Here is a 23,086-nt window from a genome sequence, read left to right as displayed (position 1 = left end):
CTAAAATCAGTTCTGAATTAAACCCCCCATTTTACAGGCACATATAAAAAGACTTTTCCAGTTGTGGTTAATCTAGGACTAAAAATGACCACGTACCTCATGCAGTAACAGCGGATGGTTAGAACGCTTGAAAGAGGACAGCAGTAAGGAACAGATGTACACAAAGTTTTAATTTTATTTTTCTCTGGTTGGAGACTCATCTTGTAACATGCATGCATTTCAAAACAGTAACAGTGTCTCAAACTGCTCCTAGCAAACAGACAAGCACAGAGGACTTAAAATTCCTATTTAAAAAACAGCAGTGAAAAAACCTAGAATGCCTTTTTTTTTTTTCCAAAGTTTTAGATTAAACTTAATTTATTCACATTTTTTTCAGTTGCACTGATTAGCCCTGCCCACCCTTGTGGCCTGTGTGTAATATGCTCGCTAGACACAACTCAACCCAGCTGCGTTTTCGCGTCACGCGGTGAAACAAAAGACCGGCGCAACTTGTGAGCGGTGAAAACCGAAACCACTGAAACACGCTGGATGACCAGCAGTTGGTTCCTCGAGCTTTGCCATTGCTGTTACACAAGATATTTAATTCAAAAGAGCAAGGGAAATCAGTAGTGGCTGATACGGATAGCAGAGAATGGCTCTCAGGGGCTGGGGAAGGCAAATCTGAAGTGGGGCGTTAAGACACAGAGGAGGAGAGGAAAGCTGGTTTTTCAGGGCTATTTTAAGGACGATCTGTCCCAGATCGGTTACGCAGTGTCGCAAACCGAGCTCAGGACACACACGCTGACTTCTGAAAGGTCTGTACCACCGGGAGGCTGAACACTTGGACTCTGTGCAGGGACACAGGAGTGGGAGGTGTTTGTCCAACAAGGCCAAGACACAACCCTACCAAACCCGGCCCAAAACTACAACACAACCCTGGTTCGTGCCTTTTTTTGGGCTAAAAGGCGAGTTCCCCTCTGGAGGGAAAAGCAGGAGTTTCCTCCCAGAAAAGGAAATCAGACTCGAGTGTTTTAGTTGTTTTTGCTGCTGCTGATAACCAAATTCAAACCTCAAGTGTGGGAGTGCAGCCTCATTTCTGCAGGAAATCTGCAGTTACCTACTACTCCAGAAGTTATCCCTGTGATTAATTTCATGATCACGGCTTTTCTAATTAAAACCCGGTCAATCAGAGGTGTGTACCAGACCGGAGGGAAGGATCCCACTGTTCCTCGCTGGGAGAAGTGAACTCCTGATAACTTTTCTCTAAAACCTCACGAACACCAGGCCCTTCGCCTCACGCTCCACAACACGTGGGTCTAATTAAACAGTGACCCAGCGTGTTCTCGGGTGGTTTTTATTGCACTATTGGAGCAGAGCAGCACCTAAACTGTGACTCCACGCTCTGCCTTCCCTCTCCTGCTCTGATTCCACTGAGCTATCTCAACAGGGAAGATACACATCCTAGGTTCAAAGCGGTTTTTAATTCTTAAGTTTTGACAGATTAGTGCCGTGCACAGAAAGAGAAACACCCTCAGCACAGGCAGGGATATGAATCCTGCAGCTTGCTGCTCACCCAAACTCACCCCGCCTTGGGGCACCACACACTAAAGTTGTTGTTTTTTCATTTTGAAACTCTAGTTGACCAAAGAATTGCACTGAAATTTCTTGAAAAGTCCGTCAATCCGCCCAGGGTCTGAGCAATCTGCCTACCTACTGCAACTCTTTCAGCCGGGGGTGGTTTTCAGTCAAATGCACTTCAGTGTCAAGTGTTCTGCAGGGTACGCGCTACAGACAGAAATATCTACATTTAGCAAACTAGAACTAAATTCACACCAGAAACAGACAACGAACTAGCACAAGCAGTTGTAAAACCAGAATTGAAAGGGCTGGGTTCTCCTTTTAAATACTTGAGTTAAAAAAGTGACCTAAAACAAGATTAAAAAAAAAACCAAAACAAAACAATAAAAAGAAAAAAAAGTCCCTTTTAAAAACAAATCAAATATTTGCAGCTTCACTTCTTGTTCTGGTAATAAAAATACTGTCTAGAAACAAAAATTAGCATTTTTAACATAATGCTACCTCTCAAAATGTAAACAATATACAAAATGCTTATGTTAAACAAAGTTACATACCTGGGTAATACATCATTAAGTGAGAAAATTGCATTTAATTACTTTAATACACACAGTATGGCAACTTGACGGAAATGGCAGAATTGGGAAGTGCTAAAGTGAACAGAGTTCATGGGGCTTTTTGGGTCACTTGAGCCAGAGCAGCCAATTGAGTCCTAGCAGGAGTTTGTTTGGAGTGGAATAGGAAAACACCGGCCAACTGCTCCTAAGCTCTTCGCATCGTGACTTCGGCAAAGATCGCTGCAGGAACTAACTGCATTTTCACTTCATTCCTGTTTATGAAATTCAGCAAACGAGACTGTTGCTCCGAGCTACGCAAGCTTCATTTTTCTACTTTCTTTGGGTTGGTATTTTTTTGTAGTATCTCACTGCAGTTCACTAATTTCCTTCTCTCTTCCTCCTCCCTTTTTTTCTTTTTTTTTTTTTTAATACACGATTTAAAGATAAACAGCTTAAAAGGTACAAGCGAGTTTCCCAGAAAGAGAATGGCGAACTTACCAGGCCAAAGTTGCGGATTCAATGCAGATTTTTAAAACTGTCAAGAATAAAAAGTGATTGGTATTTAATTTCTGATCGATAGTAAACTTAAGCGCTTACTGTTTAAGAGAAAAGCAACCGATATAATGCCCACAAAACTAAGCTGATGATACCCTCGAAGTCCTCCCTTTTTTAAAGAATTCTTATAGCTGCGTTGGTTTTGTGGCTTTTCCAGCTACACACCTTAAGACATGAGGCTCTTGAGCCTCCAGACAACGGTGTGTTATCCCCACATCACACACAACAGGGACTGGACTACAGCGGCAGGAGAAATTTGTCCCATGTTAAAGGGAATGACCCATGAACGAATAAAAAGATTCATATCCCATCATGACCCCTACTATTAATTTTTGACTTCTCAAAGACTCTATTTACAGCGCACTCTGACGGGCTGAAACTTCAGCCCCTTTTTGTCCCTTTCAGAGTTGAGACCTGTGGGATTCACAGCACGAATGTGGGTATGAACATGAAAATAAAAAAACAAGCCCACATTCAGAATCCAGCCCAGAGCTAGCGTTAGTCTAGGGAAATTACCGGGATGTGATGAGCACCAGTTATCTCTCAAAAGGACCAAATTCCACACAGCAAACTGTAGCACGCGTTACAGCACAGGACATTCGAAACAGCTTATTCCCGAAACAAAGGCATATGTGAGAACAGTTTCAAGGCAGATAAGCAATATGTTTCAACTGCAAGAGGTTTGTTCAAAACACTAAATCCTGCTTAGAAAGAAAATTAAAAAAAAAAAAAAAGAAAAGAAAAACGAACCGAAAGATCTGTAACTGTTGTGCGGCAGAGCTAACAAAACCCAAAGCAAGTCTGACAAGCTTGGCTGTGAAAAATATTACAAGCGTTCTGGAGACAACAGGACGTTATTCAGTCACGCAAATCAGTTCCAACTCCTTAGGGGGGGAAATAAATCTGGCGCAAGTGTTCGAACATTTCCACTCCTTGACTGTCGCTCTAGAGAGGGGTATAGAGCAGAGAAGTGTGAAAACAACCACAGCTCAAGTCCCAAGTCCTCTTGAGCAGTGGGATTTGCTCCACAGTCACAGCTCCCCGCACTCCCCACTGGCAGCAAGTCCAATTCCTTCGTGTGCAAGTCACATTACCATTTAAAAAATAAACCGACTAACCAAAGAACCTCTGTCAGGAAACAAATTCAAGTACCTGTTGCAGATGGGGCGAGTAAGGAAGACTGAACATTAGCTAGATTAACACTGGCAGAACTGCGATGTGAGGCTGTCACCTAAGAGACACGGCAATTCCTGACCAAGGTGTGACAGGGAAACGTTCCAGATACTCAAATCCTATCCCATATCTACAGGTACGAAACGCCTTATTTTTTTTTCTTTTATGAAATCTTCATAGCTGGCCAATTTAAAGCACAATGGGTCCGAGCACATGACTATCTGAGGTTGTTCAGTGCCTCTACTACCTCTCAGACTGTTTTTTTTTAGGTTCTAGGAGTCACACCTTTTTAAGCGATCATCTTTGGTGGATGTTCATTTCCCTCGTCTTTCCTGTAAATCAAGTGCAGTTACAAAAGCAGTTTTTGTTACTTAAATTAACCAAAAAATATAAAGTGTCCCAGTCTGAATTTACCTAAAGTTCAGCAACTCCTCCTTATCAGAGTAACATTTTCCATCCTTGAAATGCTGAGCTATTTTCCTTCCAATTCCTACCAAGAGGGAAATAAAAGGGCTTGCATGTCTTTCTGGCAAAGACAGTCCAATAATAATAATAATAATTATAAAAAAAAAAAAGTAGTAGCTTGTGGAATCAGGCACTGCTTCACTCCTACCGAACGTGATCTAGAGCGACCCCTTTTATACAGTGCCACGTTATCATATCCCGATGGGATTCTCTTGATCAGAGGAGAAAACGTCATTACAAAGAGCAGTGCTGAAACAATGCACTTTTCTTGTTTTAAAAAGCCCTCAAATCTATGTCTGGGCACTTCTGTAACATAAAAACCCACTTTTCCACCTGGGTCAAGTGGACCGTTGGAGGGTGCACCTAGAATGAGTTTTCTCTTAAGTCACACAGCGCCACACGCTCACTCTTGCACACGCACACACACACACATGCACACCCCACATGCTGCTACAGTGTCTGTTTTAGTGTCACAGGCTGCGTCCTCTGTTTGGAAGTAGCCCCTCTTCTCTTCATTTCTCGCCGAAGGCTGAAGACGACTATGTCAGGATATTGGAGATAAATTCGTTGAAGCGTTTAGAGTACTGCTCAGGGTTCACGGTGGAGATCTCTGCCCCGGCCTGCAAGGCAGAGAGAGGAGAGACAAGTAAAAAACCAACATCCAGAGAGGTCTAGAGAGACCCCCAGGGAAACCGATTTTAGCTCCAGCTGGATCTTCTGCAGACCACTGAGTCAAAGCATTGGATTTGTTTCCTCACTTGGAAGAAGCACGAAAAACTCCATGTTCTGCTAACCTGGGCTGTTTTTCAAGCCCTTTTGGGAAGTTCAGGACTGCAGGGAACAGGACTGGCCCCAGGAAGGGGACAGGGGATGTCCAGTCCTGCTCTGTGATGCTGTTGGTGCCACACCAGGGAAATAAAGCAGCTGTTCTTGGGCACAGGATTGCTGGAGAATTTCCACACTGGTAGAACAATCAGTGTCAGGAGACATCACGCAAATGCAGGCAGGCGTGCGGGCAAAGCAGAAGCCCCCAAGCCCACCCTCCCTGCGGCTGGCTGGCTGCTTACCCCATGTTTCACGGTTTTGGCAGCGTGTGCAGCTTTCTTCTTCGCATCGTACGGCGTAAGAATGTCTATAATGGCCATGAAGTACACTTCCTTCTTGGGGGCACCTAGCAAGGCAAGAGAGTCACTAGCACACCCTGAGATGTGAGCAAAGCCCGGCTGCACTCCCCTCCTGAAGAAATACACGGCAGATGTGGTTTGATGCAACTAGCAGAGAAAGTAAGGCAGCTGGGAGCTGGAAGAGGGCAGAGAAATGACTGGAAACAGCACCCCAGAGGCCCACACGCTCTCTGAACACACTACTGCTCCCCAAGCATCACTTCTACCCATCCCAGCTCACACCATCCACACTGAGGGACTGCACAGCAAAGGAGACACTTGGGAGGGTGTCTCTCTCTCTCTGCGGCCAGTCCTCCCACTCCATTTAGCCTGGCCAGGACACCCCCTCTGCCCTCCAGACCTCCCTCAGGGCCATATTCCACCATACTCACTTTCGTGGCTTTTCATGGCGTAGACATCGACAGAAGGATCGAACTCTCCAGGCCCGAAGAAGCGAGGGTAGTTGAGGAGGTTGCCGGGGCTGTCGGGGGGTGTGCCATAGGAGGAGATGGGGTTGCCTCCGAGACCATCGTTCTCACACTCCTCATCCTCTGCCCGATCCTCCACCTCCATCTCCTCCTGCTCTGCTCGGTCAACATCATGGATCCCAACCAGCAAGCTGTAGTCCATGATCTTCAGCTGAGCTAAAAACTGGGAGAAAGAGATCAGTGAGAACAGCACCCACGTGGGATCAGAAATCCTCGGTCCTGCCCTGCCTGGACATCCCTGAATAGAAAGGGCTGTAGTGAGAGCTAAACCCTTACTGTTCTCCAGAGAATCTACACATGAGCTCATACCCCCACTGCTATCAGCATAATCCTGACTGTAATTGCTTGGCTGATCCAGGAATTACTTGTTTCTCAGTCACTGCTGCACTCCTGGAGCCAGAGGCCACAGCGAGGATGCAGTTATCACAGACAGACTCAAAGCTGTTCCCCAGCAAACTCTACCTCCACATCCCGCTTCAGCTTTTCAAGGAAGTTCTTTTTGCTTTCTTCTCCAACGTGCAGCTTCTGGCCCTCATTCAAGAAGTCATTGTCCTTGAATGTTGGTAAATCCTTTGCCTGCAAGAAAAAGCCCGTGTCAAAGTCTCCAGACCCCCACTTCTTGAGGAAGGGCTGGTAGAACTGATCCATCAGCAATTTTTTGGTTGCACAGAGACTCTGGCCGAGCGTGGGGCTGCACCACGATCTTCTGTTTATAAGGAGAAGCGGCTCATCCTGTCCCCTAAGTATGAAAATGGCACCAGACAGATCACACTATTTGTCAATGAACCCACATGCTGAGCTGCTCCTGGGGGGAAACTGAAGGGAGACAGAGAGAGCAACTCAGCTTTCAAGACTGCGGGAAGACGTGCTGCAGGCTGAGCGCTGGGCAGCTGGGCTGCAGCCAGAGACGGTCCAACCAGCTCCCAGAATAGAAAAGAAATGCATTTTGTTGGCTTCTGATTCGGGGGGAAAGTGTTGAGAGGGTTGGAAAAAAATTGCTTCTCTCCCTGAAGACTTGAGGAAAAAATTAAAACCACTGCTTTTTCAGGAATCTGCTCGCAACAGGCTCTGAGGATTTCTCTGGGATATGGAAAAACATACAACCCTTTTGTGCAACTGGGAATTAAATTATTTTGTTCTCAGAATGAATTATGAGCGTGTGGTAGCTTTATACAGATCTAATATGAATGGTCTGAGACAAACTGCATAAGCAGAAAAAGCTGGAGAGTCAAGAGCCAGCAAGCCAGGGACACTTGGGCACGGTGAAGCCATGTCCCGATGCCAGAGCATTCCGTGTCAACGGGAGTTTCTTGGCTCATGCCAGAGATCTAATTTTAGGGCAGGTTGGAGTAAACTTACTCTGCAGTTCCAAACCTGAAAATCCCATGTGCACGTGCGAAACACGTAGTACTGTGAGTTACTGCTGTGATTTCAACTGGGCTTTTCACAGCAGCATCACAGCCAAAGGTCTGCAGGGGCAGGATTTAGTCATAAGTTCCCCTAATGGCACGAGAAACCGAACTTACAAACATGCTGAGATAAGCCAAAAATCTGAGAGGAGCCGGTCTGGTTTCTGAAAGCATCTGTTGCACAAACCAGCTGCTGACCTGACTCAGTTTGGTACCCAGGGAGCACCATGAAGAAATCCTCCCATAAAGCCAGCATTGCACTAAGGTGAGTTTTGGGACTTGTGGGATTGTCCCCCAAGAAGTTCCCCCCAGCTCCTGGTAGTGTCAACATAACAGGGCAGCACCAGATCTGCACCATCTCCTGGGCAGTTACTGGGAAGAGCCGGAAAGCTGGGACAGAAACAGGTTGACACTCAGGGCCCATTTAACACCCCCTGCTCAATATCCCTTTTGAAAAGGGAAATCAGTCGTGTCCCATCTGCTTCCAACCACCAGGAGGAAGAAGAGGCTGGCCAGGAATGGTCCATACCTTCTCTTTATCGCTTGCTTCCCTGGATACTGTAGAGCCCTGATAAAAGAGTAAAGAAAAGAGCGTTGCTGCACTATGTATCATATTCCCAAAGAATTCATTGACACCATTTAATTCCTCCATGCAGAAAAATAATCAAAGTATTTTTCAAGTCAGCGCTTAACCCTTTTTTCATGCCCAAGATAGACCTACAGATCTCCAGAGCCCCCAAAACCTGACCCCCTGAGCAAAACCCAAAGGCTAGGACCTTGCCAAGTAGATGTTACAAAGACCAAGCCCCACCCTCCTGGAAAAGGAGCCCTCGGCTCCATGACCGCCCTCCCAGCACTCACCTTCAGGTCATATTTCCGGTGCACCGTCAGCCTGTGACTAAATACGTTTCTGGTTACCACCATATAGGTTTCCACTCCGTCCACGGTGAGCCGGTACATGCCAAGGAACTGGGGCAGGAGGGTGTTCCCATGACATTCCACTATGAACTGGAGGAGAGCGGGGAAGGGAAGGGCAGAGAAAGACGGTGCTGTCACACAAACCCCAGCCCTGACACAAGCTCAGCAAGAAGCTGATAGCGAAGCCTCCCGTTCCAGCTACCTGACACCAACGTGAAAGGAAAGGAGGTTTGCAAATGGCTCCGAGGGGCTCAAGAGAAGCAAGTTAGCGCATCGTGAGAATCCTCCAGCCCTCAGCTGAGACAGAGCAGCCCGTTGTGTGTGCACGTCCAGCCTGCGTGTGCTTGTCTGTCACCCAGTCGCAGTAGCGCGAGTCCGGTGCTGGCACTGGCTAAATTCACCTCTCCTGGTCATATGAGTGTGTATGAAAGCAAAGAGCAGATGGACCGGCAGATACTGTGGGCCAGGGTAGAACAGCTGTCTCACTTTGCCCCCCTTCCCTGCTGCCTGTAACCGTCCCCTCCTTGGTCCCTCTGGAAAGTCTGATTCAAAGGATTGAATTAGGAGCATGTTTACAGATCTCAGGTACCACCACTCCATAATTCATTGGTGGAAGGAACGGGGTGAGCTGTGAAGGGGCTCAGCACTGTGAAGAAGCAGGCAGCTGTGCCACAATTGCCTCTCAGATGCTAAGGAACATTGTTTTCTTTTGCAAAAGCTATTTGCAAGCTCTGCCAGACTGCGCACTGTGAATCCAAGCTCCAGTTCCCTGGCAAATCACAAAATACTCCCCGCAAGGTGTTTGCCACCTCCTCTCCCAGAGCTCCAGACTCACCGTACCTGATGGTACTTCTTTAAGATGTTGTGCATCTCCGCTACGTCCTCGCTCGACACCGCCTTGATGACAAACCTCCTGTCGTAGGTGGTGAGGAACCGGGCCCCACACCGGCCCTGGCTGTCGCTGTTCACCGGGGCGCTTCGGGTCACCGAGTTCTGAGGGAACCAGAACAAAAAGGTGGGGAAGAGAGGCAGATGACGCCACCCCTCTGGAGAAAAAAACCAAGAGTCTTGGAAAGCAGATGAGACATGGGTGATTTTTTTTACCAAGGGGTTTTTAAAGAGGGAGCATACACAGGCCAAGACTTCTTAGCATTTCCTGCTGGAAATCTAAGAACAGACAGGATTTTTCCAAAGTTTAAGGAAAACCAGAACAAAATTAATGAAATGGTCTGCCTGCTTTTCCATCAAAAAGCAGCATAAACCAGCAAAAGTCTCTTTGTTCAGGAATTCTTTACAGGTCACCCTGACACCAAAAGCCACCCTCAGCCGCTGCTGTTCTTACAGTTGGAAAAAAAGGATTGTGAGTATAAATAGCTCGGTTGCTCTTCCGACAACCAGCAGCATCTGTCTTTATATCCCTGTCTCCACCCTTAGCAACAAAACATCGCAGCTCCTTTTCATGCTTGCAGCACAATTGGTAAATCCCAAGCAAACTGCAGAGCGAGTATCTCCCATGTCCCCTGAGCCACAACGGGAGCTCTTTGTTCTGGTGCCTCTCCCCACGCAGCGGGACTTGCCGTGAGCCCCGTCACACTGAGACTCGCTGCTCTTTGCACCTCCCAGACCAACCCAAGCAGGTCACCACTTTCCTCCTTGTCACCAGTCTCAGCAGGTGCCTTCCAACTCCACCAGCCCCATCGCAGCTCAGAAGCCATTTTGTCAACCAGCTGCACAGGCTCTCACTGGCATTTCCTCACCACTGGCACAAGCAGATGGGGAGAGTTGAGCTGTGCTCCGAAACACCATGGTCCTGACATCTCACTAGTGGTCTTTAGCTCAAGGTAGATGCGTCTTTCGGGATCTCAGGGCTGGACGACGCGTTTCGCGATGTATTTTTTTAGCTGCTATTTCCGCTGTTCTCTCTGACGAGCAGACAGCAGAGGGAGCCTGCACTTCTGCACACGCAGGCAGAGCCTGCTGCAAAAGAGGGATTTACCATGTCACACTGCAAGCGAGCCCAGAGGTTTCCTTTCAGAATGAAGCATTTAAAGCTTTTAAAACTTTAATGAAGCAGCGGAAAAACTCTACTCCTGCCAACGGTTTTAGAAACTGTCAGGAAAATAAAGGCAAGCAAGTAAGTAAAAAAAAAAAACCCAAGGTCTTGCTTCTTGCTGACACTTGCAAATGAGTCTGTGCTGCACCGTTTAATCACCCCTCACCTCAAAACCACAGAGCTTTTCTTCTAGAGGAGATGGGAAGCAGAGATCATGACCACATATGGACATTACCAAATGCACAGCCTGTAGGTTTACCTCGTTCCCTTCCTGTCCCTCCCACCCCTTCCACAGACTGCGTGTTATATTTAGCATCCTGGCTCAATTCTCACTCAAGCCATCACATTTTACCCACCTGAATTTAGCTCAATCAATGTTTTCTGCTTTCTGTTCTGGCCAGACACTTTTAAGGAGCCAAACTGCTTTACCTCAGAGACGAGAGAAGTCATCCCTCAGAGCAACGGGTAAAGTGTAAATGATAAACCGGCTATTGAGAACCAACAAAATTATGGGTGCATCTGTCTAAGTCACTTCACACGGTTCTCATCATTTCTTAAAAGAAACTGAGGAAAAAAATTAAAATCTACTATAGCGGATAGGCTGGGAGAAAAAATAATTAAGACCTGATGACTTCCCTGTATGGAAGTAAGTGGAAGGGTATGGAGGGAACCAGCATACCAAGTAATTCCCTGGTACAGCTCGCCCTAGGGTGTTGCTGGCCAAGCAGAACCCTCAAAAGCCGCAGCATGATTTGCTGTCCACAGGCACTTCTGGCAAAACACCACGGCTGCCTACAGAACAGGCCTGGTGTCGGACGGAAAAAAGAAATTAACACTCTACCAAGCAGAGCTGCAACAGGCAGGACACGGCAGCTTTTACGGTTCCTCCTGGGGATGGCCGGCCCCTTGCAGAAGAAAAGCAAAGGCTGTCAGTTCTGCTCGAAAAAATGTGTCGCACTTTGAGCAAACACCCTCGGAGTGCCCAGCGTGCCTGAGAAGAGGCGGCAGAGTAGGATGGGCCCCGGCAGCCAGGACTGGGAGAGAGGCAGCTGAGATCTAAAGAAGCAAAAAGCCCCAACCACCGCTCCCGGTACCCTCAGAGGTCACCCCTGCTCCCTTGGCTGGGAACGAGGGGCAGAGGATGGGATGCAGGTGCTACACATCTGCTCCTTGCCCCATCACATGAGCCCAGAAACCGGATCAAGTGGATCTGGTATCTCACCAGTGCAATGAGCCATGCAGCTGGAGCAAGAAAACAGATCTCTTCGTTATACTGACCTTGAAATAGCGGGGCGATCAGGAAATGATCTAGACAATTTTGGCATGTTTGGAGTGTGCGTATATACAGATGGATGTGGACGTGGACACGACCAGAAGGAAGCAGTTTGGTGGGATGAGCAGGAACAGCTCTGCTCCCATCTCCTCTCCCCAGACGCAGGGAGCTCTGCTGGGCTTGTCGTGAAGCAAAGACGGGAAAGAGCGATATCCTGGGCCTGCTCACCCGCACTGACGTGCCCCTGGACTCCAGCGAGTATTTCAGTTTAAGGCCTCGACCAGTCAGTGCTGGCGCCTCGCCACAGCCTTTATCAACGGCAGCAGAGTGCCAAAGATCCGGGTTTAATTACCTGACACCCAGGCTGCTAAAGGCCACGCCGCTATCAAAGCTGTCCTCTTTTCCGCACTGGCTTTTCCCTCATTTACGAGCTCTCTAAGCAGCCTGCTACTACACATCTCCCCGCGTGCATAAGACTGAGAGCTGTGTGTGGAAGGGCAGCCCTGCTGCAGCAGACAGAGTTGAGACAGCTCTGTTTCATGGGATTTCAGCCCAGTGGTATTAATACAAGGAAATATCTCTCCCCTCCAAGGCAAGTCTGAGCCTCTGGCCTTAGGGGATGCGTCCCAAAGCAGCAGCCACCACGATAAACCCAATTCAACAGCGCCAATGCTTGGTACACACAGTTGATTAAAAAAAGCACCCAAATCTGTAAAAACAGGACAGACTCATTTTCCTTGCAGATGTTCTGCACTAGATCATTGTTATCCTCCAGCTCCCGCCTGTCTGCAACCATCTGCTGCCTCTTATTTTATGCCTGGACTGTAAGTGCTCTGGAGCAGGGACCATCTTTTCATTCTGCAGTTGCCCAGTGCCTGGCACAGCCAGATCTACTTCGCTGCTGGGGGCACTTAGGGTTGTGCTAAAACCATTTAAATCATGATTATAAGCCCATAAAAACTGACCACACAATGTTGGTGTCGTAGCTTCTCTGCCAGTTTGGTTATTCTGTCCTAAGGAAAGGCGTTAGGAGGGCAGGGAGAGAAGAGACAGTACCTGGTAGTCTTGATCATCAATCCCAAATCTTTCTCGGAGGTTTCGGAACACCAGTGGACAATACTCCTTAAATTTAAAGCGACTTGGCAAGTTTTCCCTAGGGCAAAGCAGAAAAGATATTCTGGTGCAATGATCAGCTTGTGAAATCAAACTTGATTCTTCTCCCAGCTCACTGCTGACCCCCCAGGATATCTGAGCCCCCTCCTCCCTACAAGGGCCTTGTTCTGCAAGTATTTACCCTCCTTAGGAGAGCTTGTTTCTTTGGATGCCTATAAAAGTCATCTGTTCGTAGAAACGCTTTCAGGATCCAGCTGTTGACTAACAGGCTTTTTGGATGAGGATGTCTGTCTTACAGAACAATCTCCCCTGTCACAAACACAGATTTGACAGAATAATTTCTCTCTTTCCTCCTCCTTTGTTGCTTTGTTCTGTTCAGTAACACAGCTGCCCCCTGCACCACACTGTTACTGTTCAAGATGAAAAGCTGGAGGAAAGAGGGAGGGGGGGGGGCTCTGATTTCAGATCAGATCACTCATGCGTCAAAAGAAAGGTCAACACATCCCTGTCGCTGAGGGATGCTGCAGCTACTCCCTACCAGAGCTCGTATTCTGCCCAGTGGGAGGAAGCAGAGAGGATGGTCCTGCCTGGACACGGTGGGAGATTTTGTCAGCTCATTCTCAATGAGAATCCTTTGTACCAACACGTGGGAAACTAAAAATCTATGTAGGAGAAGAGGGAAGAGCAGATACCACAAATTGTAGGTGCCAGAGAAGACAAACTTTTGAATCGCACTCCCACTCTCAAAAGCTGATCCCTGGGAGACTCAGTGAAAATGAAGCATTAACCAGGGAGCGCTGCAGACCTGCAGACACACGGCCAGGGTGAACACAGCTCTGAGCACCAGGCACAACTGTGGCTTTAAAAAGGCTTCCAAAATCTGATATTTTGGGGAAAGGAGAAGAGGATAACTCCACACAAGTCCTATGGGCCAGGGGTATAATGCAGCTTCACGGCTGTGTCCTGTGAACAGTCTCAAACAGACAGAGAGCCCAGCAAGTTATGGAGAGCAAACTCCTTCCCTCTTGTTCACGGTCTTGGGATTTGGCTTCTCCTGGTCAGGACAGGATGGGACACGCAAGGGGGCACAGCAGGAGTCAGGAGATGGTCCTGCAGCAGTTTTGTACATAACCAAGATGTGCAGCAAACTTCAGCCCTTGGGCTTTGGACAAGTTACACTTTGTGAACTCTAAAATATTGTTTTCTACCCACTTCATTGAATATCTACATGTTTAGGTTTTAAGTAGTGCCACTTCTAAGCCTGGCCTTACCAGACTTCTCATCACTCAAAGAATATAAACCAAACCACGAGACAGCATCTCAGCGACACAGGCCCCACGTGTCTGGCCACATCAGATCCTCCTGGCATTACAACAGGGAGCAAACCCAAAAACCTTACACGTGCCAGTTTCCAACACAGTAAAGAGCTCTAATTACAGCGACAAACAAGCTGGGAAGCACCTACTTACTTGTTAAATAGATGATTGTCCACCTTAATCTTACTGTAGGCTTTAAAGTCATCAGGCATCAACATAACAGGGACGGGAACATTGCTGAGTTCGTTGATCTAAAAGAGAAAGGAAAGACTCAAAACCCAAGTTCCTCTGCCCTGTGGTTACTGTCAATGGACTTAGGGGGATGCCCAATACCCCAGAAGCTGTTTTTGAAGCAATATAACCCATTAGACCTGTGTTGAAGCAACCTGGAGAACACTGTGGTTACAATCCACAGAAGCATCTCATTCAATCCTGTGGTGAGGACTCCTGAGCCAGCATTGGCTCTTTCATCCATTCGCCTTCCACTGATTGTCCAACATCCAGCTTAGCATGGAGACAGACCAAAAAAATCGCATTTTATGTTTTAAATAAATCACCTTTGCCTTTATTTGGGAAATGTTGCATCAGCCAGTTTCTTAACTAGTTGTCACCGCTACAAATCACAGATGACCAAAGTCTTCGCCGTCGCCAGCCAGAACAGACTGGGCAGCTTTGGTGCAGCACAGCCCAGTGCCCTGTGGATGCTGTTTCTGTGCTCGCTGTCTCTTGTTGCTCTTATCCCACCTTCTCGAAAGGGATGAGTCACTCCACTAGATTGTTTTTGCTCCTTAGTCATGTGTGGCAGCCACAGGAATACAGGGAAGGAGAAGAATGAACATTCAGCTACTATTGTACAGAAAGGCTCGTGCTACAGCACCCAGCAGCAAAAGCAGCAATAGTAAAATAAAAAAAAAAAAAATCCACCTCTGGACTATATCTGGCTCCCCTGCTCCACACAAGCAGTGACAAGGATGTGCCAGTGTTCAAGAGCAGGTCAAGAGGCAGGATGTTTCTGAGGACAGCCCCAGTGTCGTTCATCCACACAGACTTCAGGGGAATCACACGAGACTCATTTAATTGAAGTGCTATTAACATGCTGGATTTAAGAAGCAATTTCATGATAACTCCATTCCTGTGATCTCCGTGCCCAGCAGGTAATGCTGGGGAGAAGCGGACAACGCTGGCAACAGCGGACAACGCTGGCTACAGCAGGAGTCAGGCCTGGGGGCTGTTCCTGACACCAAAACCTCAGGCAGGTCAAGCAACTTCCAGCTTGGAAAGCACAACATTTCCCCGCTGACCGGGAACGGGGTCCGAGCCATCAGATGGAGGAATCTGGGATTCCTCACTCCTTGTGTGCAACAGGACCCACAATCCTGTCCAAATAGCTGCTGCCACGTCTGCTCCAAGGAGGCAGAGATGGAAGGGGGTGTGAGGGGCCATTCTGCAGCGGGAGCCGTGGCACAACTCAGCTCTGCAAGGACCTGCCTCTGGCGATGTGCAATGAGCTGTCTGGTTACACGGGCAAGCCTTTGATGCGGTACATATTTTTCATCTCCTTTCTCCATCATTACCAATGAAAAAAGACAAAAACCAACCAGACCAGATTTAACAAACGTCAGACTGGAAAGAAAGACCCATCCACGCTGCAAAGAGAAAAGATGACTATTTTCAGAGACTGTCATCCCACACAACAGATAAGTGGAAAGCAAACCAGGCAGCGCTCTGTTAAGAGCAGAGATGGTGCTCTTTAAACCCCTGCCCGGTATTTACTCCACAGCAGCACCAAGGAGCATTAAGCACTCCCATAAAGAGCTTTGGGATGTATGGAGAACGCTGCACAGATGAATGAATAAAGAATGTCATACGACTCCCATCGTTTGTAATCACAACGGAGCAGGGAGGCCGATATCCCCCAGCTTAAGCTAAAGGCTCAATCCTGCGTTGACCCGCTCCTGGAGCCACAGCTGGAAGAGAGGAAAGGATCTCCCAGATCCCGGGATCCAGCTCCTGCAGTGATGCGCACCAGAGAGCCCCAGGCAGTGATTTCCCCTCAGGGTGAAAAGAAACCAGCTAATTCTGTATCAAGAAAGAGGTGCTGCCTCCAGCCACTAATTATTGCTGTCTAACAGGAGGGAAAGCCCAGCACAGCTCCTCAGACACGCCTGTTCTCACCCTCTGCTCACGGTGGGAAAGGCACAACCACACTATCATCAGCTTGTTGCAGAGTGGAGGAAGGGCTGACGGTTGAGAAGGAACAGCGAGTTGGAGATTTTGTCTCCTCCCTGCCAGAAATTCAGACATAAACGTTAGCAAAGTGAGATGTCAAGACGTCTCTGAGCGCCCTCATTTCTGCCAAAGCAGAAACCTCAAAGCAAATGTTGTACCTGTTGCTGCTCTCCTGACTGGCAGAAATGGTGCGCCAGGATATCTCGTCTCATTTAAAAGACATCCCCGCTCTTCCCAAGATACAACAGCCAAAAAAATCCCCCCTGCAGAAGCCTTTTCCCTTTTCCAGCTGCACACAGCAGAGCTTTCTGGATGCTTCGGCATTCCGGCTCTGGAGGAGACAGGGAGCAGAAAAGGGTTTGTGCTGGGGACCAGAATCACTGTGGAAGAGCCGAACCGGCCATTTCTGTTCCCAGCCCTCCACCGGACAAGGCAGCTCTTGCTCAGATGGCCACCGGGCCTTTGCTTCTGACATCAGGCTGAAAGCAAACGTGGTTTTGGCTTTTTTTGTTGTTGTTTATCCGTTTTTTAAGCAAGAGGGATGTGCACTGTCTGCTCCCACAGTATCTCCTGCACTTGACGTTTTCCTCAGAGGGAGAGGAATGAAAAGCCCTCATGCTGCCTTGGAAAAGGGATATCGCAAACTCCTCCTTCTCCCAGTACAACCCTCAGCGCCCAGTGCCCCTTCCCAAGGTGCTGCAGCGACAGTGCCAAGCAAAACGCCAGCAGCCCTTGCCCAAGCGGCAGCACCGCTCCACAGGGATCCCCTCCCGTGCTTATCGCTGTGGAATCTGAGCAGCCTCCGAGAGCAACGTGACTAACGCCTGGCACATGTTTGCTCTCTCGCCTTCTCCCCGAGGAGAGGCGTGTAGCAGGAGATTATATATAGCAGAGTGTGTGTCTCTGTGTATTTATGCTACAGAAGGCAAGGTCACAGCAAGGTGCAGAGCCCAGGGAGCCTGTTCCCATGGGTCCGACCTGTCCGTCCCCCACATAAACGTCACCCAGCTGTGGAAAGTTCACCTGTACCTGGAGCTTTGGAGATCTCTGGGGCTGGTGCAGCCACAGGATGGACAGCGAGATCTTGGGCTTGGTGCCTTGTTCTGGAAGAGGCGGCAGCAGAGATGCAGCAGCAGACAGTGGCTGCTGTCACACTCCTCGGTCCCTCACCGCAGGGGTCACGCGTTATTTTGAGGCGCACAGCAAGCGGGAAGAGCAGGTCCGTGCAATACAGCAGCACGTGCCTGGGGTATTCCCACATCTACGAAAGCTTTAGAGGTCCCCAAAGTGGAAAAAGTTAAGAACGGCTAATTTAGAGCACGAGCTCTTCAGGCCAGGGATCTGTGTCCAGACCCAGCGTTGATGCTGGTTTTCTGGAAGTCATCCAGCTTTTTGGACCTAATCTGCCTTTGAATCCTCTTGAAAATCAGCCCCTGTTTTTGCACAGTCCTCATATGCCAGGAGTTTTCTGTTCCCTCACTCAGTAGAGAACACAAACAACCTGACAAGGACCCGTCCAGGCTAAAAGCACCATTAAAAAGTGCATTTTTCCGCTGTCACCTGCATTTTGCAGAAGGACAGAAGCCACTGGTCCTGCCCCTCCCTGGGCCAGGGGCAGCACGAACAGCACATGCCCATCAGTCTCACAAAAGGCTCAGAGGGTCCCAACGGAGCCCAGAGCATTTAAAACCAAGTCGCGCTTTCAACAAACCAATAGACATCTGGGACTAGATGAGCTCGGAAGGTCCCTTCCAACCCAAATATTGGGTGATTTATGATTTGCCCAGGCTCAGCTCTGCCGTTTCCCCAGCTCTCCCCTTCCCCCCACGGCCGGGCTCTTCATCCTCACTCAGCACATTTCATTTTTGCCTACGCCGTCGAGAAATCTCCAGCCACCTCTGGCCTTACGGGGCTGGAAAAAATGCCACCTCCCCTCTGCTTTGTACTTCCTGGTCACTTGAATTCACGAGCGACACCAGTCAGTGCAATTTTGGGTTTATCTGTAGTTGATAATTTGGCTTCCCCACCAAAGCCAATCCCTTTTTCAATAAAAGACACATCAATATTCAGTGTCATTCAGGGACAGCTGTTAGAACGAATGGGCCAGGCGTAATTTTGTTTCAAAACCTGACTGTAGGCTCGAAGTGGCAATTACCATTAGTAAATTGATGGGAAAACGCAATTTGTTTACTAACAAGATCCAGATGATGGAGCGTGTGAGTCTACTCTCTCAGATCCTTTACAACAGGAATTTGGTCAGGAAAATAAGAATATTTTGTTCCTCTCACAGGCCTTCAATCAGGCATCTCACAGCACTTGGTGAGCATTAGTTAAACTTTATAATACTCTGGGGAAGCAGGTAAAAGACACATAGCAAAATCCTTTAACTAGCATGGCGACAAACTCACATCTGCAGCAAAACTTTGCCGCTGCTTAACACAGTACAGCAACTGAGCAACGGTTTGAGGGGAAAAAAAAAAAAAAATCACTGTTTTCCATGAATTAGAGCATGATTAATCAGTACCCAAGCTAACAAAACCCCCATGTGGGTCTATAGAAGCATGAATCTTGTAGTCAATAATTTTTATCAGCGCTCTGGGGAATACCAGCACGATTTAAGAGGAAAAAAAATAAAGCATCCCCTAGTGACAGTGAACCCACCTCTTCCTGAACAAAGTATTTGGAAGCAACGCAGCATTGCAGGCGGAGGAATCGGTCCGTGCCACCCTGTTGCAGGCAGCTGAGCCCGATTTTCTCGCTGATCTGCCCAGGAAAACCTTACTTTCTCTCCGTATGCCAGGAAGAAAAGGGGCTCCTGGAATTTCTATTTTAACAGGAGGTCCTGGGAGAAGAAGGTTCGGAGCCACCGGCCGCAATCATTAACAGGGGCTGTCACGGCCATCGCCATATGCTGCTCTCTCCAGAGGTCAATTAGAGCCACAGCAGACAGCAAGTGTTGGAAAGGACAAATACCGGCTGTTTACCCCGCGCCAGCACCAATTTTCTAGGGCTTCAACATTTGATAAGTGGCAGATGCTGCTCTGGCGAGAATTAACATGGCAACATCAAACCCAACACTGCGGAGAAGGCAGAAGCGTGCTGCAAATCCCGATTTTGCGATTTCACTTGAATACTAAGCAGCCGTGTTTTGTACTGGCTGGCACCGCTCCTGAAGGTCCGAGGAGATCGGCTGGTGCCTCAGTCCATAATCGGAGCCCCAGGGCGCAGGAGGCTGCCCGGGCAAGATCTACACACCCAACAGATCTCCCCACTTCCACAAAAACGGGATTTGTTTATGCCAACCCCCTGCCAACAGCCACAGAGCTCCAGGGATTGCTTCCAGTTGATTAATTGCCACTAGAGAAGCAACACCACGGCCCGTATGAACTTGACCGTTTGTTTAACGCACGGAAACAAGAGTCATGTCTCCAAGAACCTCCAAACTCACTGGGATCCCAGCGCCTTGTATAATTAGAACCTTACAACCGTTTCTATGGTTTCCAGAGCATCACACGCTGCCGCCGTGTTCATCTTGCTGTTGGCGCGAGATGGCTTCTCCCTTCCAGAACCGGCACAACTTTCCCTCGGATTCCCACGCACACGGGTCCAGCCGGGGTGCCGAGAACGTGGACGGAGCAACGTGGACGTAACCACCACCGAGGAGCCGCAGCTCCTCTCCCAACGCCACGACAACAGTGGCCACAAGCAAAGCTTCCCTGGGAACCATCTCCACGTTTGCTGAATTTTACAGCGCCTTACAGAAAACTCAGAAATCGAGGGTGAACCTCTGTGACTCCACTCGCTCCTCCTCTCTGCACAAGTTCTCCCCTCCCCGCTGTGGTTTTCTAGTCTGAAATTTCGCTGTCGGACTAACACCACCCACGCTTGGCCCCACTCACACCAGCCCCAGCCCCACCCTGATCCCAGTTCAGTGGGTTTAAACACCAGCTGGGATCACTGGGACAGCCAAGACCAGCTCATGGTTTGAACAGAAATGCTCAGAAGTGGTGTTCCAGAAACCAGGTCCCGTTCTCGGAGCGGTAACGTCCTTGCTCCTGATCCTCTCCAGACCCATCATCGCATCCACACCAGCTGCTAACGAGCTCGTTTAAACACAAGGCAGAGCCGAACCGTGGCCAGACTCGCTTAATGGACCTGAGGGAATTTCTTCAGTCAACAGAAATGGTGGATTGCATAAAATGGTTGTTTGTTTGATTCATCCGCGAAAAAATTCATCTCAAATGCAAGTATTTTTGGACAGAATCTTCCTGGCACAGCCTTGTGTTTGTGCTGATAGCAGTTTTCTCCTGCTCCTAGCGCAGGGATCCCCAGGCAAGGATCCACAGACACAGCCGAGGGATCCATCCCCTCCTTGTAAAACCGTGGTCCCACAGCCAGACATTAAACAACCCCCACAAAGATATAATCTCATTACTAGCTTAGGGTTCCTACAGAACCGCCTGCTTGCCTTCCTCCCTTTGCCTAAATATTTCACAGCCAAGTGCTCCGAAAGTTACACTGTCCCAATCCAGCACCTAAAAAAGTTGCCAGGCTCCTAGTATCGAGAGCTACAAAAAAATAAAAACACAAACTGTCCTCAAGAGACCAGAAATGAAAGCTGGAAGAATCCCACCAATTTCCATTTCTTCAGAGCTCTGAACAGCACCACTGATCAAAGGCTGATTAAATTCATTACCCTGTTTCCTGGGCAAGGCTCTGAGCAGCAAGAACCTGGAACATCCTTTGACTCAGAAAAGCAGCGCCGGGTTGAACTACATTTGGAAGCTTTCATTCCACCATCAGGCGGGCTGGAAACGCAATCCTAATTTTGTGTGTGTTACTTGTTTCTGCAAAAATGGAACCTAAATCCCTTTCACTCTCTAGGAAATATCCATTAATCCACTGGATAAATAGGTGTCTGAACCCTCAAAGCCTACTAATTTAGGAAGGGATGAGGTTTCTGAATTCTTTGACCACCTGAATATTCTCCCAGAACAGCATCCAGAGAGCAGTGGCAAATCAATTCCAGTACGAGATTTACGCCTGCCATCACAGAGGAGGGAGAAGTTTCCAGAGAAAAACATAAAGATGGGCTTGGGAAGCTCCACAGGAGGCGGCTGGAAGAGCTGAGGCTTCGGCAGCATCTCCGGGGGCCCCTCTCCCGGCTCCCCCCTCAACATCGCGCCAACCCAGGGACACCGAGAGTCCTGGGGACACACGTGGCCTGAGTTCCAGTAGCTGAATCCTCAAGTCAGAGGGAGACGAGGTTGGACAGATGGGGCCAAAAAGACCCTTTTGTATTTAGGGATGGAGAAGAGACACACGTGTAATTATCCCCACGCAGCCAACTGAGGAATAGGATTGTCAGTGTGTGCACGGGACCTGTGGGCTGTGACACGGGGGGGTCCCCTCACCTTTGTGGGATTGTCCTGGGGGAGAAATCCTGGGGTTGTGACAAGGGACAGCGCTGTGGGCGTCACTGAGGGTGAGCAGGGAAGCCTAAAGCCACCTCAGGCGTGAGGAAGGGGACGTGTGGGAGGGACACCCTCAGCCGGGGATGATCTGTGGAAGGAGCCCCAGGGGAAAGGCACCGGCAGGGACCCCATGGACACCCCGGGAGGGGGAATCCAGGGAAGGGAAGAGATGCCGGGGGGAGAGAAAGCTGCGACTTAGGGGGATAAAGGGTGTGGGGGGCAGAGCCCAGATTGGGGCGGGGGGGGGCGACGAGGGCCCTGGGTGGGCGGGAAAAGGCGCCGCCTGAGGGAGAGACGGGAAGGGCCCGATCCGGGGGGCGGGGGCGCTCGCTGAGGGGAAGGGCCCGGGGCGAGGGGGATGAAGGGCCCGGGGCGAGGGGGATGAAGGGCCCGGACTGAGGGGGATGAAGGGCCCCGACCCTCGGGCTGGGGAGCGGCTGAGGGGGCGGGGGGCCCCGGGAGGGCCGCGCTCACCGTGTGGTTGGCTCCCCACATGAGGACGCTGAGCAGCGGCTCCGAGGCCCGGAACAGCTTCACCTTCTGGCACACGAAGTGTTTCTTCTTAGTCTTGGTCTTGCTGGCGCTCAGGGCCGTGCCCAGCGCCGCCCCGACGCCTCCCGCCGACGAGCCCCCCGCGCAGTTCGAGGCCATGGCGGAGCCGGCGGCGGCACCGGGAGCCGGACCGAACCCCCTTCCCCGGGGCTCCCCCTACCAGCGCCTCCGCATGGTTCCGCCCCGCCGGGCACAGCCCCCTCCCCGACCCTCAGTGGTACCGCCCGCCCCGTCAGCCCCCGCCCGTTGGTCCGGCTCGGCCCGTTAGCTTCCCCCTCGCCGTTGCCGCGGTGGTTCCGTCCCCGCCTCCTCCTGCTCTCCCCCACCCCGCCCCCGCGGTGGTTCGCTCCACCGCTGAGGAGGAGCCGCCGCCTCCGGCCGAGCGCGCTCCGGCCCCGCTCTGAGGAGGCGCCAAGATGGCGGAGGGCTGAGGAGGTGGGGAGCGGGAGGTACCATGTCCTCGCCGAGGAAGGGGGAGCCCCGTTGCTAAAGAGCGGGAGCGCGGCGCTGGCCGCTGGATGTCCACGATTCAACCTGCGGCAGGAACGGGGAGAACGGCAGCACGGCTTGGGCTGAGAGAAGGAACAACGGAAAGGACTGAACGGAAGGAGAGGGATAAGGGAAAGTAAGCCTCCTTCCCTCCTCCTCTTCCCCGAGATGGTCTCGCCCAGTTGGCGTGACGTACCCGGCTATGCCACGCCCCCTTCTGAACGGACCAATAAGCAGCGAGGCGCCTGGAATTATGAATGGGCCGCTACGCATGTCACAGGCCGCCGTTTAAAGGGCCAGGAGCG

At 49.8% G+C, this 23,086-nt stretch overlaps 1 protein-coding gene across 1 annotated transcript; it reads right to left on the bottom strand.

The window, feature by feature from the left end:
- Window positions 1-161: 161 nt before the first annotated feature.
- Window positions 162-22,459, bottom strand: PIP4K2B (phosphatidylinositol-5-phosphate 4-kinase type 2 beta). The gene is made up of 10 exons (XM_065651177.1): window positions 22,215-22,459; window positions 14,191-14,288; window positions 12,665-12,761; window positions 9,123-9,275; window positions 8,226-8,372; window positions 7,894-7,932; window positions 6,418-6,531; window positions 5,860-6,118; window positions 5,372-5,475; window positions 162-4,924 (listed from the first exon to the last, which is right to left on the bottom strand). Exons 1-10 carry the CDS (start codon window positions 22,389-22,391, stop codon window positions 4,844-4,846), a joined length of 1,269 nt encoding a protein of 422 aa, XP_065507249.1. The 5' UTR covers window positions 22,392-22,459; the 3' UTR covers window positions 162-4,843.
- Between the last annotated feature and the right edge of the window lie 627 nt (window positions 22,460-23,086).

Source organism: Caloenas nicobarica, chromosome 24 (genome assembly GCF_036013445.1).
Source record: "Caloenas nicobarica isolate bCalNic1 chromosome 24, bCalNic1.hap1, whole genome shotgun sequence".
NCBI classification, from domain to species: domain Eukaryota; kingdom Metazoa; phylum Chordata; class Aves; order Columbiformes; family Columbidae; genus Caloenas; species Caloenas nicobarica.
This window is presented reverse-complemented; position numbering and strand designations above follow the sequence as displayed.

Coding starts and splice junctions, on each gene's coding strand:
- PIP4K2B (XM_065651177.1), bottom strand. CDS start 22,391: ATGGCCTCGAACTGCGCGGGGGGCTCGTCGGCGGGAGGCGTCGGGGCG. Junction 14,289..22,214: donor TGTGGGGAGCCAACCACACG/GTGAGCGCGGCC, acceptor TTTCTCTTTTAG/ATCAACGAACTCAGCAATGT. Junction 6,119..6,417: donor AGCTGAAGCGGGATGTGGAG/GTAGAGTTTGCT, acceptor TCTTTCTCCCAG/TTTTTAGCTCAGCTGAAGAT.